Source organism: Tricharina praecox (genome assembly GCF_024521635.1).
Source record: "Tricharina praecox strain CBS 144465 chromosome Unknown BZA05scaffold_33, whole genome shotgun sequence".
Classification (NCBI taxonomy): Eukaryota; Fungi; Ascomycota; class Pezizomycetes; order Pezizales; family Pyronemataceae; genus Tricharina; species Tricharina praecox.
The window spans coordinates 321,236-337,928 of NW_026250435.1; the positions used below are offsets into that span (position 1 = coordinate 321,236).

Below are 16,693 nucleotides of genomic sequence, written 5' to 3' on the forward strand. Positions count from 1 at the left end.
CAGTATGGGAGAGGGGGGACGATACATTGGATGTCCTGAGATGGAGCCTGGAGTGCTCAGGAGACGGGCTAGTATCCGCAACTACTTAGTTGGAAAAGGATACCAGTATCGAGGCGGTGAAATGGCTGGCGGTGCTGCTGTGCGGAGTATATTTTCAATGGACGCATTTGAATCGTAGCTACACTTCATAGTACATCTTGTTCACCCACTCGCTCTCGGTGCTCTTATGTACCGGCCATTCCATGCCAATACACGGATAGTAAGGTTCATGGGCAACCGACTCGAATCGGCTTCCGAGGGAGTTTCTGGATCATGGTCAATCACTTTTGCGAGTGCGTCCGTGTGACTTGCTCTTGCCATTGGTTTCCAATCTCTGTATATACCTTGCCTGTGATCTACATATCGGAGCAGTGGCAAGCCGCTTGTGTAGGGCTGGCTAAGTAGCCGAGAAGCTTAGTAGTGTTACATGTCAGCGTTCAATGTCATGGCTATCTTTTTTTACGATACGAGCATGCACATAAACCAGCCAGTTAGTTAGTAGTCTAGCAACCTCATCTATCTACATCCCCCCTGCCTCCTTTCTAGAGCGTACTCCCCGTCCCCGCCGCCTTTCCCGCCCGTTCCAGTTCCAACAAGCGATTAATGCCCTTCAGTGCCTCCCAGACAGCCTCCATCTTCGGCACCACGACGCCAAACTCCCTCGCAATCGCCACCACATTCCCACACAGGGCACGGACCTCCATCTCCCTTCCCGCGATTCTATCCTGCAGCATGCTGGGCACCATCTTCAGTCCCTCGGTCTTATTAAAGAACCTGTCTACCTCCTCTCGCTTCATCACTGTCCCGGCCGCATTGGCTGCTAGTCTGACCTCCTCCGCGAGCCCCGTGATCAGCGCCCCCGACACCGCCATCGCCTCGTGCGTATCCAGCCCCGTCACCGCACACACCGTCGCATAGCACGCGTTGAACAGCAGCTTCCGCCACCGCGCGCCCTGCAGGTCCTGCAGTGCGACGCACGCGATCCCCGCGGCGTTCAGTGTGCCCACCAGCGCGCCAAGATCCTCTTCCCCCGCGCCGCCGCGCGCAGGGTACACGCCCACCTGCAGGCTCATCGATACGGTCGACTGCACTATCCTCCCTGGCGACGGCTGCGCGGCGGCAATGTACGCCACGCCGCTGACGATGGGGACACCGGGGAACGCGGCGACGTACGGCTCCTCGATGCCAATGCCGTTTTGGATCAGGACGATGGTGGTGCTGGCGGAGAGCGGGTACCCGTGTAGTGGCAGTGGCCCAGAGGTCGCTTTCGTCGTGATGAAGATGTAGTCGAACGCTTCGCTGGGCGCGAGTTGCGAAGGTGACGAGATCACCCGTGACGGGAGGTACGTGTGCTCCCCCAGCAGAACGCTGGAGATACTGTACCCCACCGTCGACACGATTGGGTACGCGCTGCGCACGGCGACCGTTATCGTGTGCCCGCGAGGGGAGCGCGAGAGGAGGAAGGCGTAGATGGCGCCGATTGCTGGGGATTGGTTAGTGGAGGTGCGGGAGCGGTATGGGAGGGGGGAGTGTACACCCGCCGCCGAGGAAGAGGATGTTGAGGCCGGAGTTGGAGTCGGACATCGCGGTATTGGTGTTCAGGTGGTCACTGGTGGGGTTTGGTCGTGCTCGTGCTCGTTTAAAAGTCAGTCCACGTTCGACATCGATAGTGAAATAGAGTAACGTTAAGGTTGCTTGATAAACGGTACCTGACTTAGTTACCCCACTCCCCGCTATTTGTCCGTAACCGCGGTACCATACCTGGATCGGCAGTGATCCCGCACGTATGTAGGGGCATGTGAAGCGTAAAGAGCAATCATTTTTACAAATAAAACCCAACCAGAAGAAATTATTCATGCGATCATCACCGGTAGATAACCAAAAAAAACCCCCAATTGATATCTAAGCCACCAGCCATCCCTTTGCCCGGAATAAAGCAATAAACCAGAACGAATTCCCCATAAAGAAAAAAAGAATAAAAAACTCCCCGCAGCCATTATTAATCATTAACGTTGCGTAACTTGTTGCGTCCCGCATCCTACCTCCTCTGCGTTCCCGTCGACCTCCTCCTCTGTGGCCCGGCCGACCTCTTCTGCGTCTCCAGAGATCTGCCCCTCTGCTGCAGCAGATAGAAAGCGGTATATGTAACCACCACGAGTATTGCGACGACCGAGTAAGCGGCGATCTGTCCGCTGGAAGCGTTCGCGAGACTGGGGCCGAGTCCGATTCCGCCGTTGATGATGGCAAGAATGATCACGGTGCGGCCCATCCAGATGTGCGCATACGACCAAGGGCTGCGCTTCCCCGTGCGTTGGAACTCAGCGTGGTGCAGCTGTCCCAAAGCTGCCTGCACGAACAGCATTCCCACGAGGACGACGCCAAAGTATTTGTGGAAGTGATTGAAGTGCTGTAGCGACAAGGGATTAGCTTATGTTCTGTAAGGTGCGGATTGATACCCGAGCACGGTAAACAACCCCTCTCCCACTCCCGCCCCTTTCCGCGAGCCGATGATTGGTTAAAGGAAGGGTCTGGGCGGGGCCAAAAGGGGGGAGCCGAAAAAGAAATGAAATGTGGCGCCCAAGTTGGAGGCCTAACATTGGTTGGCGGCAAAAGCAAAAAAACAAAGGAGGGGGGAGCCTTACCGTTCCATTGAGCCCGCTAGTCCACATTCCCATGGACATTCCAACAATCGCGAGGAGGACATTGAAGAGCTGAAGAGTCCGATGCATCACAAACGCATTGGACAGACGGCCCGAAAGGAGTCTTATGAAGGCAGCCCCCAGAGGGAAGAGTATGACCCATGTCAAAGCCATTATTACACCTGAAATCGCACGGCAAACCAGTTGGTTATTCAAATATTCCCGCAGAAGTAAAGCAAAAAGCCAATTAAAAAAAAAGTGAGCGGTCCGACGACATTATAACAGATGTATGTAGTGCGATATAATCACAGTTCCAAGTGCCAGCCTTGCGTGATATGTGCGTGTGCGTGTTCAAGCAAGCACGGTTGTGAAAAGAAAAAGAAGAAAAGATATTACAACAGGAAAAACATGTACGAGGAAATCGCTACTAGCATACCATGTGCGATCAAAACTTTGTCGGCCTTGCTCTGCGGAGCTGCGACCGAACTGCCGCCGGTGGTGTTCTGATTGGTATCCGTGGGCGAAGCACCGCTCGCCGTCACGAACGGGTTCGTGGTATCGCCGCCGGTGGCCCTGACGAGATCGAGACGGAAGTTGCCATTGTCCGAGTGCTGTGTGATGGTCTCCGACGGGTCGTTGGATGTGATTTCGGTGCCCGGGCCGGCAGCCCAGATGAAGTCCTGTCGAGTCGAGGTAACGCTGAGTCTGTCGCGACAATTCGAACCTGCATCCACCCCACCATCAGCTTCTTCTTCTTTTTCTTCTCCTCCTCCCCACTTTCCCGCGCACAAAGGAACTGACATTTGAAGTTGGCCGTCATGATGCCGCCGCTGATACCGGAGCCCCCCAGGAGGGTGATCTGGATGCTACTCTGATACTGGGGCTCGATGTGTCCCCTGCGCAAAAAGATAAGCCAACCGACAGCGATCAGACGGAAGTAGCGATCCCGAGCCATACCTTCCCAGACGCGGGGAAACGGTCACGTTCCTGCCGTTGGAATTCGGGTAGACGACGAAGATCAACGAGCCCGCCATGGCGCTACCAAGACCCATGGCAACCCATCCAGAATTCGTGGATCCCTTCACCTGGAAATAGGTGTCGGTGCCCGACGAGGGGACGTTGACGGCGGCGCATACGTTGCCGTCACCGGAGGCGCAGAAGCTGGAGACCTGACCGAGTACTGCGGTAGCTAATCGACGGACAGTGTTAGCATCGCATTCCGGGCCTCAAACACTGCGGTTCCAGAGGACCCACCCAGTGCCAACGCGCCGAACAGTGACCTCCTGAGTGAAACCATTGCTGTGTGTTGTAATCGACGATAGTCGTTTATTGTTCGAAACTCCCCGCAGCCCTGGGAAGAGAGAGAGAGAGAGCGACAGATGCGAACGAGAAACAAATTTCAGAGTGCAAGGTGAGGTTGCTTGGTGCGATGGAAGGTGCAACGAGAAGAATCGAAGAAGAGAAAGGGTGACAGAGGTGTGTAATAGGCCTGTATGCAAGTGGACGCCTGTCTGTTGGATCTGATTGGCCTATTGGTTGGTTCCCGAGTCGCTCGGCGGCTGGAGGAGAGGGCTATCTTTGATAGTACTAGAGTAACTAGAGTAGGGTGGAGTAGTAGAGAATCGATCTGCCTACTATATAACTACTGGTAGTTATAGCTGCTGAGATTGAAGAGGAAGGCTTCAACGACGACGAGAACGACGACACCGTGCTCGGTCTTATATCGAGAGATAGAAAAAGCGACAAACGAAGCCAAGGAGTCTTCCGTGGGCGGTGGGGGGGGGGGGGGGGGGAAGAGGGGGGGACAGCGAGATTTAAGCAGGCACTCTGGGCGTGTGGGCGGGCTCGGCAGAGAAAAGAAGAAAGCCAGATGGAAGGGCTGAGTGGGACAATGGTAAGGATGGATGAATTTGCAGCTAACTACTGGTAACCACAGCTGTCCAGGAATGTAGTCTACTCTAGCGAAGCCTGGGAAGATCGAAAACGACGGACAGATGCAATTCGCTGACCCTGCATCTGATCCATGGGGGGTTGCGAAGGGGTGGGTGGGTGCCTGGTGTTTCGAAAGCGGCTTTTTCTTTCTTTCTATCTTTCTTTCTATCCTTCTTTCTTCTATTTTCCTCCATCTCATAGGTATCATAAAGACAAAGACAATAGAATACCGATACCGTATCTATTCCGGAGGGAGTGTTCACCGGAGGATTCGCACGCACAGTCGGTTCTCTCCAGTGTCCAGATACCGGGGGCTGTGGGGTATTGGCGAGTGCCTCCATTCAATATGCACGGTGAAGGCTGAACAGTGAATATCAGTCATGCAGTTAACTATTCGTAGCATCGGGGGCTGTGAGACTGTAAGACTCGAGAGGGCGCGATGCCTAAAAGCGGAGAGTCGAGTCGTAGACCCGTAATTAGTACCCTGGGTACGATAGGGACTTTTTTGCTTGTTACTCCACCGAGCAGAGAAGCCATCCAGCCAGCTTGGATCGTCTCGTGGAGGGCCGTATCGTGAATGTATTGTACTTACTCCTACTAATTATTACTAGTAAATAGGCAGTAGTGACTAACTGTACTGCCATTCGGTAGCAAGCATACTGATTATTACTGTAGTGTACAAGTAAGCCTTCGGACCGTGGCCGGCCAATCATCAACGTCCATTATTCACACTATATCTGACTATATTTGGCCCCCGCTTGAGAGCTTCAAGCTTGGCTCGAGCCTTATGCTTATCCTTAGTTTAGTCGTCCACTCGCTGAGCCTGAGGGTGAGGGTTGATGCCTGTCCAAAAAAAGGTTTCCCGGGAAACATTATTGGTCGGTAGGTCGGTCGCTCGGTCGGTCGGTCACTGCCAGGTGGGCTGTCATCCATTCCAGATCCTAGACATCCAGACATCCAGACATCCAGATTCCAAATATCCAGAACCACCATCATCATCACCATCCACGGCCTCGTCGTTCTCTAGAGCTCTAGAGATCGGGAATGTAACCGAAACAGCACCATCGTCACCATCACCACCAGTGACGACCAGTGACCACGACCAGTCATCATCACCACCACGCCTATCCCTTCCACGCCCATTCTCCGGCCAGTACCCAGCCGGCGGTATGCAACACCACCACCACCATCGACAGGACACGACACGACACGACAGGCCCGTCTCCGCCGCCCCGTCGCTGCGTCGCTCCGCTCCCGCACCGAGACACGACGCGATGCAGGAACTGGCAGCACATGGATAACTACTACAGTTACGCTGATGACTATTCGTCCAATAGCTACCATCGCATCTCATCCCGGGCCCGACGTGTCTTGCGTACGTACGTACGCCCCCCCCCCCTACCCCCAACCACCAACCACGAACCAACCACCTACCAACCACCACGGGGATCGTCGAAAGCTTCGCTTTAAACCCGACGTCGAGCGACGGTCGAGCTTCTCGTGCGATCGGATTATGGATACAGAGGTATAAAAAACCAACAGAACAGATCTCCCTCTACGTATGTACGTATGGATGGATAGCCCAAGTTCCAACTACTCTTGGTATCACAGTACAGGCATCGTACTGGAATGAAGGACCGAACGAAGGCCCGAATGAAGGAATGAATGAGTGAATGAGTGAATGAACGAATGGCCAGACGCCGCACAGCCCCACCACCCCCCCACCCAGCCCACCCCGCGCTGGAGATGCTCCATACTCCATGCTCCGGCGTCCGCCAAGTGTTCGGTAGGTATGCGGGGTCAAGTATAACAACCAGGTATGTAGCCCGGTAGCCCTCAAGAGTCGAGAAAACCTGCCATATCCAAGTTCCGAGTTCTTATCGTGACAGCGTAGGTAGGTGCAAATATGTATCTAGACTCTACAGTAGGTATCTAATAGGTAGAGTAACTATCTGGAGCACTCTACGCGAAGCCGCGTGTACTCCTGTTGCTTGTTGCTGGCGATCACCAATCAACTATGGGTGGTATCATGGGTAGGTTGGTAGGTACCGCTGCCAGTCACTACTCTACTCTCCTCTACTATGATTACCATGTATAATAGAGTAACTACAGTCGAATCGCCAGCTGTAGTGCGCACCGGTACCTTGGTAACTAGACTCGGAGCACACACTGTTCACTGCACTGCACATTGCACACTGCCCAGGCATCCCATCCCCCCATGTGACCACGGCCAACACCCAGCCAAGCGGACGCGCGTTCCCATCCATCCTACCTAGATTCCTCACCTCTCACGAGTCGCGGATCACCCCTCGCCCCTCACCCTCACATATCCATCGTTCGTCGTTGAGTATGTCGAGTACCGGTGTGTGCATTCAACGTTGTGCACCTATGTAGTCACGGTAGTCACGGTAGACGGTAGACGGTAGATACGGTATGTAGATACCTACAGGCTACAGCAGTACAGCAGTACCGGCCAGCAGCCAGCAGCCAGCTCGAGTCCCCCTACATAGAGCCTGCCCACGACGGAGCAGCGGAGCAGCAGAGCAGTGGAGCACTACACATCCCAGAGGCCGGAGGTCGGGGGGATGCAAGGCGAGAGAAGAAGAGAGAAAAGGCGGACGGTCCTCCGCACTGTGCAGTCTCGCCGTGAACTCGTCGGGGTTCGAACTTCAAACTTCGTTATCGATACCAAATAGAGGTAGATATCTGTCGATCGACAGGAACGGACGCAGCGCCGCGCAGGCGGGCGGGGGTGAACCGTGGGACCGTAGGTGCGTGTGCGAGCGGGGGTGCGGGTTGGCTTCGTCGTCACTGGTGACTGGATGGCTTTTTATATCTGCCCTGCATTTGGCATCCCCGGCTTTGGTGGTAGGTGCGAGTGCGAGTGCGAGTTGCTGGCTGGCACTGGCAGTTACAGCGTGTCCGCATGAAAACAAAGTATCCCGTCGCTGGGGCTGAAGTCTAGAGAAATAACGGACACTGGACAGAGGCTGGACACCATGTGGAGATCTCTACTGCCACGGCTACTATTATACTCTATTATACTCTAAGTACTAGTAGACTACCGGTATCCAAACGAAACGTGATATGTAACTACAGGATAGTTGGCGGCTAGTTACCGTAGTTAACAACGCAGTTAGAGCTTGGTAGTAAAAGTAACCAGGTAACCAGGTAGCCGGACCACTGGCTCTCCGGACTGCCGAGCTTCGACGGTGACAGTAGCCCCACTGCAGTCTCTATTATGTACAACTACTATGTAGAATGGAGCGTTTGACGTCTGGGCGTTTACCGGCAAGTTCCAGCTAGTTACCGTAATTATTGACAGCTCGCCAGCGGCCAGTCTTCCGTGGTGCTTGTCGGCAAGCTCCAACTAGTAATTGACAGCTCGCCAGCGGCCAGTCAGCACTCGGTGCCAAGTGGTTGCAACTACGGGAAAGATTAACCACAACCACAACCACAGCCACGAGTCTCGAGAGTCGAGACGCATATACAGTAAGGTAGGTAGGGTAGGCACATAAACCGTTGCAGGCGTGACGCGGCTCCGGTGACATGGCGGGCTATGTAAATACTTGGTATGTGGTACCGAGTTCCTAACTGCTCTAGAGGATACCAACCCGAGCTCGCTATCTGGATTCCGGACTGTACATACAGTGCAGACGGACAGAAGGACAGAGATAAGTATGGAATCTGGATTGTCATCATCCAGAATAGAGTACCGTAGACAGGCCACATTCGAATCTCGATGAATCATGAAACACAACCAAAAGGGCCCTTGATTACGCCCGCCCTATTATTGCCGCCGTATTGGCAGTTGGGTACCGCCTTTTTACTCTACACCTTGCCAACCACCACCACCACTCCGCCACAGACTCAATCCAGTCCGACCGCCCATCGTAACAATCTTCTCATCGTCGAAAATATACAGATACCTGGAAAGTTGCAACTGACACATAAACTGAGAAAATCATGGAACTGCACATAAAAAAACACTCCGCATTTCGCCAAACTCCACATCCCCATCCCCATCCCGCTCAAAACATGGGACACCACCCAATATACATCGCGCATAGATTCCCGGGGTCCGTCGCCTTCTTGATCAGCACCTCGACGTGGCCCTCGACGCTCAGCGGCACGGTATCCGATTCCCAAAGCCCCCTAAGCTTTGCCTGTATGCTCTCGAGGATCTCCTTCGGGGTCTCGGGGGACGGGAGGAGATCCGGAGCCTTCGCCGCCTTCTTCGAGCTTCCCGTACGCTTTACCATGTCTACGCTAGGGTCGTGAATGAACGCCTCGAGGACGGTCATCATAGTTTCCTCGTTGTGTCTCAGGAGTCTCATTGCGCTCTCGCAGGCCTTGCGGAACACGCCCTCGTAGCCGGTGACGCCAAAGGCGTCCACCATGTTTTGCGTCAGCCGGAACGGCACGCGCTCTGGCTTCTCGAAGCCGAGCCCTTTGTCGAAGAGGCAGTTGAAGTCCACGTGCACAGTGTCCCCACTGAGCTGGTCGAACAGGATGTTTTCGCCGTGGCGGTCGCCGAGACCGAGCACCGTGCCGGTCATGGACATCACCGCTGACGTGCGCGTGTAGCGCAGCCGTGCGGCGAACCAGGCGGCCGGCTCGGAGAACATCTCGAGGAACCATTCGTGGAAGATGGGCGGGTACGCGGGGAGGACCGTGTTGGAGAATATGTGGGGCTTTCTGGTCTTGGGATCCTTTATGTCGCCTGTGGCTTCGTCGAGGAGTTTGCGAGCGGTCGTGTAGTTTATGTGGATGTTCTTTTGTTTGTAGTAGAACAGCAGGATGTCACGCAGCGTCTGAACGTTGCTCACCCACTCGATCACGCCGCATTCTTCGTTGAGCGGGGGTGACGGAGTATGTGCGGATGTAGAGGTTCCGCCGACTGGACTCGGCGTCGCGCTTGAAGAACCGGTTGATCATGTTGTTGAACTCCATCAGTCGTGCGTCCTTGCGGAGGTCGTCCTTGGGCTTGCAGAGGAAGGAATACACCCGCCCATCTGTGCCCTCTATACTGATCTTGCGTGGCTTCTGCAGCGAGGCCATGATGTGAACGTCATCGAAGAACCTCTTGATCGTTGGAGGGTTCGCCGCAAACGCATAGTGTCCGTGGCTCTCGATCGTATCAGTGGGCGAGGGGAGGGTGACAGTGAGCACCGCCTGTGTAGGAAGTACCAACTGGCACGGCGCCACTTCGTGGCGGAATTTGAAATCCTTCTTCAGACTGAGATGAGCCAAACGGTTGCTGAGCTCCATGTTACAGAGGTCCAGGAGTTGATCCGTCAGTTTCCGCGCTTCATTGATGAGCAGCTTCGTATCTATGGTACCAGCGGGGATTTTTCCTTTCGGCAGCGATTCCCTCAACTGCGTCAGCACCCGCTGGCCGCGCTGCGAACGTTCCTTAGACGTCGACTTCATCACGGCCATTAGAGACCACATCGACTGCTGCGGATACGTCATGACCACTTTGACAATGATGGTCTGGATCTGCGCGTACACCCTCTCGTGCGAATGGATGATCCGCGACATGAGCTGCGGCAGCGCAGTGAAGAACATCCATGCTCCCAGCTTAGTCTGATGATACCGCTCGGTCGCCTTGTGCAGATCCTTAAGCTGCTTCGCCCTCAACCTTTCTATGTGCTCCCTGTACTTCTCGGTCCCGTAAACCGCATCCAATGGCCTCTTGACCTCATCACCGAGATCCATCCAGACGGTGAGCAACCTCGGCATGGTCTGAAAGATGTATCTCGCGCCAAACGCGAGTGCGCGCATGTAATTCCGCACGATATGCACTGCGTGCGAACCGCTCAGGAAAGTTGACGACTGTCGCTGCGGTGGAAGAGCTTTTTCGGCCTCGTACAGCTTATTGTAGTGGCGTCCTAGGTAATAATGTGCCTTCTCCCACCGTTGAAACCACAGAGTAGCGTCGGTATACTTCTGGAGCAGCGCCGTCGAATGTGTCTGACCACTGGCCTCGAGCCACCTCGCGAGCAGCAGCTTGGCCCTCGCCACCCTCTGATTCTGCTGCGGCTGCGGCTGCGCCTCGAGGCTCTCCGTCGTCACCGTGAGATTCGAGTTCGTCGACACCCGAGTACTGCTTTGGAGAGCGACAGTGGTGCCTCGGTTCCAATCTCGAGGATCTTCTTCGCGATGGCACCATTGAGATTGCGTATGGCATTCTTATGTTGACCCTCATGCCACAGGAGCTTTGCATGTTCTATCGTCGCCAGCGCCGGATTCAGCAGCGTAGCATGATGTACGGCATTATACGCCTGCTGGGTATTATCATTTTTCCTCGCGAGCTTCGCAGTGCTCAGCCAGGCCGACATGATCTCATCCGTCATATTCTTTCCCGAGAGCTGCAGTGCAGCCCTCCTCACCGCCAGAATGTACTGTTTATCCGCAGGGTATGTGCCCATGAGATTCAGCCGACTCTCGAGGACCGTGTAAACGCGCCCGCATCGAACTCCGGCCGGTGCAGACCCTCACTAACGCTCTGTAACTCAGAGAGCGCATGTAGCTGAACGAGGAAGTGTGGGACTGCCGGATACTTCCCGTGGCCGACTCCGTCATCGTGGTGGCAACCGTTTCTCGAGCGCTGTTGACCCACTCGACGAACGCCTCCATGTTCTGCTTGCGGAGCTCCGAAAGTGCGTAACCCATGCGGATATCGTACGTGCCGTTCGTATGCTCGTTGGATTTCGACAAATACTTATCCAGCGCGGTCCAGTTCCCCGTTACCCCACGAGGCTTCAACCGCGAACGGAAGCAATCTCGTATGCGCCTGCGCCGAAGTCGCCATCATCCCATCGACCTGATGGAGCAGCGCATCGTATTGCCCCGAGTCCCGCAGAGAACTGATGAGGTCCGCCTGAACTTTGACATCGCCGGCCTCTCAGCCAAAGCAGCTCATACCAGCTCTGTACCGCCGTCCACTTCCCAGCCTTGCGATGCTCCAGGATCTGCTGGTCGATGTCCAACGTGGGCAGCTTCGCCGAGATCCCCGCCATCCCGTCTGCTCGTCGATGTGCGTGTATATGCGTTGTAGTTGGACATACAGCGGTTCCATCTCATCCTCCCGCAGTTCGTTCCTCTTAGCTCTGATGTGCTGCTCCCAGTAGAGGAGAGATCGGGCGTAAGATTTGAACTCGAGTGACCGTCTTCCCATCAGCTCAGGAGGTATGGCATCCAGGATGCTGCGGACACGGCGGATGGCAGGATTCAGCTCAGAATCATCTTCCAGGGAGTAGTGTCTATTCTGCTGTTTCGCAGCCGCCGTCTTGGAGATCAGGTCGTCCTGCCGCTTGTCACGAAGCCACTTGGTCATATGGTCGATCGCCGAGAAGATGACCTCGATGCACTGCCGCAGCGTATCCTTCATCTTGGTAGTATCATAGGGCCCGCACCTATGCCTCAACACCGCGAGGAACTCCTGCGTGATGTTTTGCCTATCCGCGTCCGAGCCCGCGATTGCCGTATGCAGCACGGCGACAGGAAACAGAAACTTCGAGATGGAAATATCCTGCCCGCGGCAGATCCTTACGCACGCATCGAAGATCTGTTTAGCATTTGTCCCCGAGGCATTTGCACAGGAGCTCCGTTATGATGGTCATCAGCCATTCCCTGAACGTTATGCCCGGCTTAAACAGCGGGTAAGTGAACGGCGCGCGCTGGACCCCTCCGCTCAATGAATACTTCGACTTCAGGAACGGCGTCAGCGTCTCTCGCGCCGCAGGCGGAAGGTTATCCCATCGTTTCTGCGCAGACGATTTGATTGTGGACTGCGACTTCCGCGGAACAGGATTTATCTGATTCGTGGCCTGGCAGAATTCAGCAGCTGCTGAGCGCACACGCCAGGACGCCTTGCGATTTCGTATCCTGCGACGAGAGAAACTGCTTCACCCACGATCTTCTCGAGGAAGAACATGGCAAATGCCGCGCTCTCGTCCGCTCGCGTGAAATTGTGAAGCACCGTCATCTCCTCCTTGACTCGGCTCGACTCGACAATGTTCGGATTGACGGCGCCAATCAAGCCAAGACACTCCGTACATAGCCGTTCGATTCGAGGCCTGGCCGGTAGGTCTGGATCTTTGAAGGTGACGATGACATCCAGGAGGCTCCGTATCATCTCAGTCACCACGGAATCCGGTTGCTGGTTCCCTCCAGAGGTGTGAATGAAAGTCTGATTCTCCTTGATGCAGTCCCTGAGTTCGACGAGCGCGTACTCCACGACGATGACATTCTCGTGTCCGCAGCGGAGAGCAAGCTGATGTAGCCGCTTCTGTGGCTGGACACCCTCACGCCATTTCTTCAAACGGGTTTCAAACTTCCTCAGGAGGGGGATTGAAGCGAACGAAGGTATCAACGCCACCGACTCCTCCAGCACCGGAGCACGAGCTTGAAACATCTGAGCAATCATATTCCGGGCAATTTCGCATGCCTCATCATCAAACAGCGACCAATACCGCAAGAGGATGGAAAACGTCTGCGAAAGCAGCGGGACTAAGTCCTCGTCGTCAAGGTGCACCACCATTATCGACCAAGTCCTCAGTGCGGTCGTGCGGAGAGCGTCGGACTCCAGCGCCGACTGGCAGCATGCACAGATCTGCGGTAGTGCACTCGTCACCGATCCGGAAGCGAGATTGAGCATCTCCTGGATTGCCTTCAGACATCGGATCTTCTCCATGTCGGTGGATTTTCCTTGTGCATTCTTCAACGTGTCGCTGAACAGCGTGCAGAGTCCAAGAACATGCGTCTCAAAGAAGTCCACTAGATAGTCGATATTTGGCGGTGGTTTCATCTTGCGGCTGGAGGTTGCCGGTGTATGAACTTCCGGCCTATACGACAACTTGAAGACGATTTTGAGAGCTTTGTGAATTCTCTCCTTCTGCTCCTGTTCTACCAGCGGGCATTCCCCGGCCATCTTTAAAAGCTCAGCAGCAATCATCAACGAATCCGGCCTAACCAGCTCCGCCAGACTCGATGTCTTAAACTCCGACGAGATAGCCTCGAGCTGCTGCATAGCATGTTTCTCGACGTTGGTGACGTCCTGTACAAGCAATACCGGCAAGATCGACGCAATGTTATCGTAGCAAGTAACCTGCACGCTACGATCCTTCCCGGACGCTTGTGCAATCTTTTGGATGACATCGGTTTCCCCCTGGACGACCAGATACGGCAGTGTGTAGGCTTGCGTGTGTGTCAGGAACTCGTTCAGGTCCATCGAGATGAATTGGATCAGTGTTTGCACGATCTGCGGCTTGGTTTGGAGCTGCTTGACTGCGATTACGCTGACGGTGCGCCAGAAAGGCGTGACCAATCTCCGTGGCTGGGTCTCGTGGGCTTGAACCAATGCATCGAGCTGGCGATCTGTCAGAAAGAAACACATTTTTCAACCACCATTCAGGTGCCTACCTCATTCAGTGCCGCACCGATCACCAGGTCATTTGGATATCCCAGGTACTCAATCAGTCGTAGAAGCACCATATTCAATTCCTGATTCACAGACACCCTTTCAAAGTCAGCAATGCACACGATCCGGTTCGCGGAGCAATTTACCTTCCAACCTGGCCCCACGCAAGCACTGTTGTTTCCGGCGTAAGCCCATCATTGGCAGTCGACAGGATTGTGAGTCCCTCCAAAATGATGGTCTTATTCTTCGACAGTAGATCGGCGTCGTGCGAGAAGTTCAAGAACGACGGCAACGCCCGACTGATGGATATATCAGCACTGCAAGTTCACACCCATACGCAAACCACATACCCAGCAGCAATCCTCAGCTCCCTCCTCCCGCTTTGCAGCAGTCCCATACACCACTCGCCCATAACGGAGATTTCCATATTCAGATGCGCCGCTTCCTGCGTATGATTCATCATGCGTCTGACGGTCTCAACACCCCACGCCCTGATCTCTGGGGACTCCGCGAATTTCTCCATCTTGTGGATAGCTTCGAGAGCATCCAGGAGCTGGGCCACAGCTTCACTCACGAAGCCACGTTTCCGGCGGGGATATGGCGCATCGGAGTCACAGAAGCCACATCTGTACACGTACTCCCCCTCTGCTCCGGTCCGCTCCAGATCACCGGCGGACGCACATGCAACGAGTCCCATGGTGTGAACGGTTGTGCAGCGATCACTTTCGGATGTTTTACCGAAGCCATCACGGTGGCGCTCTTGAGGCCGGTGAGATCGCCGGCGGCTTCTCTGTTTCCATCCTGAAGCAGGGAATACACCTTACGTACGAGCGACTTCGTCAATTCCTCTGGAGTAGATATCTCATCCTGGACGAGCCTCCGACGCTTCCTAGGACCGTAACCGTCGTCGACTGCCACCTCTTCTTGCACCGGTAGTGGAACCGCTCTCAATTTCTTGTCCAGCGCGGCGTCCTTGCATTTCCATTCTCCGCCGGTGGTAGCATTCAGCGCTTCCCTCGCCTTGGTGACCACTGTGCGCTCCTGCGTGATGTCGAGTATGAGCCTTAACAGGACGACCTGCATATCATGCCTCAGCAGCTTCCAGGTCCCTTCATCCGAGACCATCGCCAGCGCCGGCGAGAAAACGCGATCGTTGAGCAGCTCCTGGACGAGCGGCGACTCGCCGTCCGCCGAAGCCACCGCCACCAAGCTCAGCACAATCCCAGCGACCGCCTGTTCCGCGATCTGGCTCATCTGCTCAACGGGGCGCTTGAGCGTATCCACGACGCAGCAGACGGCAAACATGTACAGTCCATCCAGCTTCCCCTGCGTCTGCGCCCCCGCTTCCACCGCTAGTAGATCCAACGCCGTAGCCACCGCCCTTAATATCTCAGTACACGTCCCTCCGCCTTCTCACGCATGACCGGCAACGACTCCCACGAGGCCATCATGACGCCCCAAATCTTTGCCAGGCCCTGCTGCGCAGCAGTGAAATGATCCGCGATGCTTCTGATGCCGGGAAGATGCCTCGTCCTCCTTTCGGCGGCGACAATCCGTGCCAAGATGATAAAGATGTTTACTGCCACCAGCGCCGCGCTCTCCGTGTCCGACAGACTGAAGCGTATCGTGCGCGGATCAAATTTGGGCAGGTTCTTGCGGATCGACCCGTCCATGCTGAAGTCAGACGCGGGAGCTCAAGCGCGTAGATTCCCGCGAGAGTGTCCTTTCACCGTCGTGGGCTTTGGAACGACGCGCTACCTTAGGTTTTCCAGAGCACCCAATCAGCGGACATTCCCCTTGCGGCAGCCCAGCAGAAGGAAAACAGCAGCAGTCACGTGCCACTGCACCCAACACCAACATCGGAAAGAAATGGTTATTACAATTTACGCAGCCGCGGAAGTCCCCGCAACGGTCCTAAGATGTTTCCAATGCTCGGCAAGGATCCGCCCGCAACACCGTATCGCCTCCAGCGTCTCGACCAGATCCTTCGCCAGCCCTAGCCTTGTAATGTCCCAGCCGGAAACAGCCTCGGAAACAGCAGAGATCTATCGGCCTCTGATCTTGGCTGTCATCTCCGCGGATACCACAGGCGGCGAGTACACACGGCAGTCCTCTGTATGGTAAGCCTGATGACGAGCAGACTATTCCTGCCTCTCAGCGTCTCGCTGGAATCCGCAAACCTCCTCATCCTGCGCCAGCAGGACCGTGAGGCCGGCACTAGTAACAACCTGGAGGACCTTATAGTTGGTAGCACACGTCCTCCTCGTGGCCGCCCGCGCCACCCTCGTCAGGCCCCAGTATCTCCGCCAGCAGCTGCTGGAATGGCACGCCCGGTTCGGCAGCCCGCCCGTTCCGCCGCCCGCCCCGCCGCCCCCGCCCGCCTTGCTGTAGTTCTGTACGATCACCGCAATCGCTGATGGCGGTGGTGCTTGTGTTTGCGTTGGAGCTTGTGTTTGGGGTGCTGCCGCCGGCGTCATCGCTCGTAACGAGAACGGCGCGGGTGGAGGCCGCATGCTGCCGCTGCCCCTCCGCCTGCCCCAACGATTGGACCGCCCTTCGGGGTACACCCCCGATTTGCGCCGCGATACCGACATGCTGTGTTTAGTAGTGCGCCGGGAGCGGCGGCTGCTTCATCACTCGACGTGCGTGGTAGGTT

General features: G+C 55.4%; 3 protein-coding genes across 3 annotated transcripts; all 3 read right to left on the reverse strand.

Annotated features, from left to right (window-relative positions):
* Positions 1 to 490: 490 nt before the first annotated feature.
* BZA05DRAFT_410858 (6-phosphogluconate dehydrogenase) lies at positions 491 to 1,740 on the reverse strand. Its single transcript, XM_051484946.1, has 2 exons — positions 1,575 to 1,740; positions 491 to 1,522 (listed from the first exon to the last, which is right to left on the reverse strand). Exons 1-2 carry the CDS (start codon positions 1,621 to 1,623, stop codon positions 582 to 584), a joined length of 990 nt encoding a protein of 329 aa, XP_051335596.1. The 5' UTR covers positions 1,624 to 1,740; the 3' UTR covers positions 491 to 581.
* Positions 1,741 to 4,456, reverse strand: BZA05DRAFT_410861 (uncharacterized protein). Its single transcript, XM_051484947.1, has 6 exons — positions 3,933 to 4,456; positions 3,636 to 3,867; positions 3,480 to 3,574; positions 3,115 to 3,402; positions 2,682 to 2,860; positions 1,741 to 2,446 (listed from the first exon to the last, which is right to left on the reverse strand). The coding sequence occupies exons 1-6, from the start codon at positions 3,973 to 3,975 to the stop codon at positions 2,078 to 2,080; spliced, it is 1,206 nt and encodes a 401-aa protein (XP_051335597.1). The 5' UTR covers positions 3,976 to 4,456; the 3' UTR covers positions 1,741 to 2,077.
* A 4,185-nt stretch (positions 4,457 to 8,641) lies between these two features.
* Positions 8,642 to 16,631, reverse strand: BZA05DRAFT_427414 (uncharacterized protein; the record flags this gene model as incomplete). Its single annotated transcript, XM_051486056.1, has 16 exons — positions 8,642 to 9,442; positions 9,480 to 10,676; positions 10,721 to 11,017; positions 11,059 to 11,119; positions 11,152 to 11,409; positions 11,541 to 11,614; positions 11,680 to 12,163; positions 12,216 to 12,445; positions 12,478 to 13,986; positions 14,040 to 14,136; positions 14,184 to 14,336; positions 14,388 to 14,796; positions 14,862 to 15,369; positions 15,435 to 15,730; positions 15,828 to 15,951; positions 16,218 to 16,631. The coding sequence occupies 16 exons, from the start codon at positions 16,629 to 16,631 to the stop codon at positions 8,642 to 8,644; spliced, it is 6,912 nt and encodes a 2,303-aa protein (XP_051335598.1).
* Positions 16,632 to 16,693: the final 62 nt, after the last annotated feature.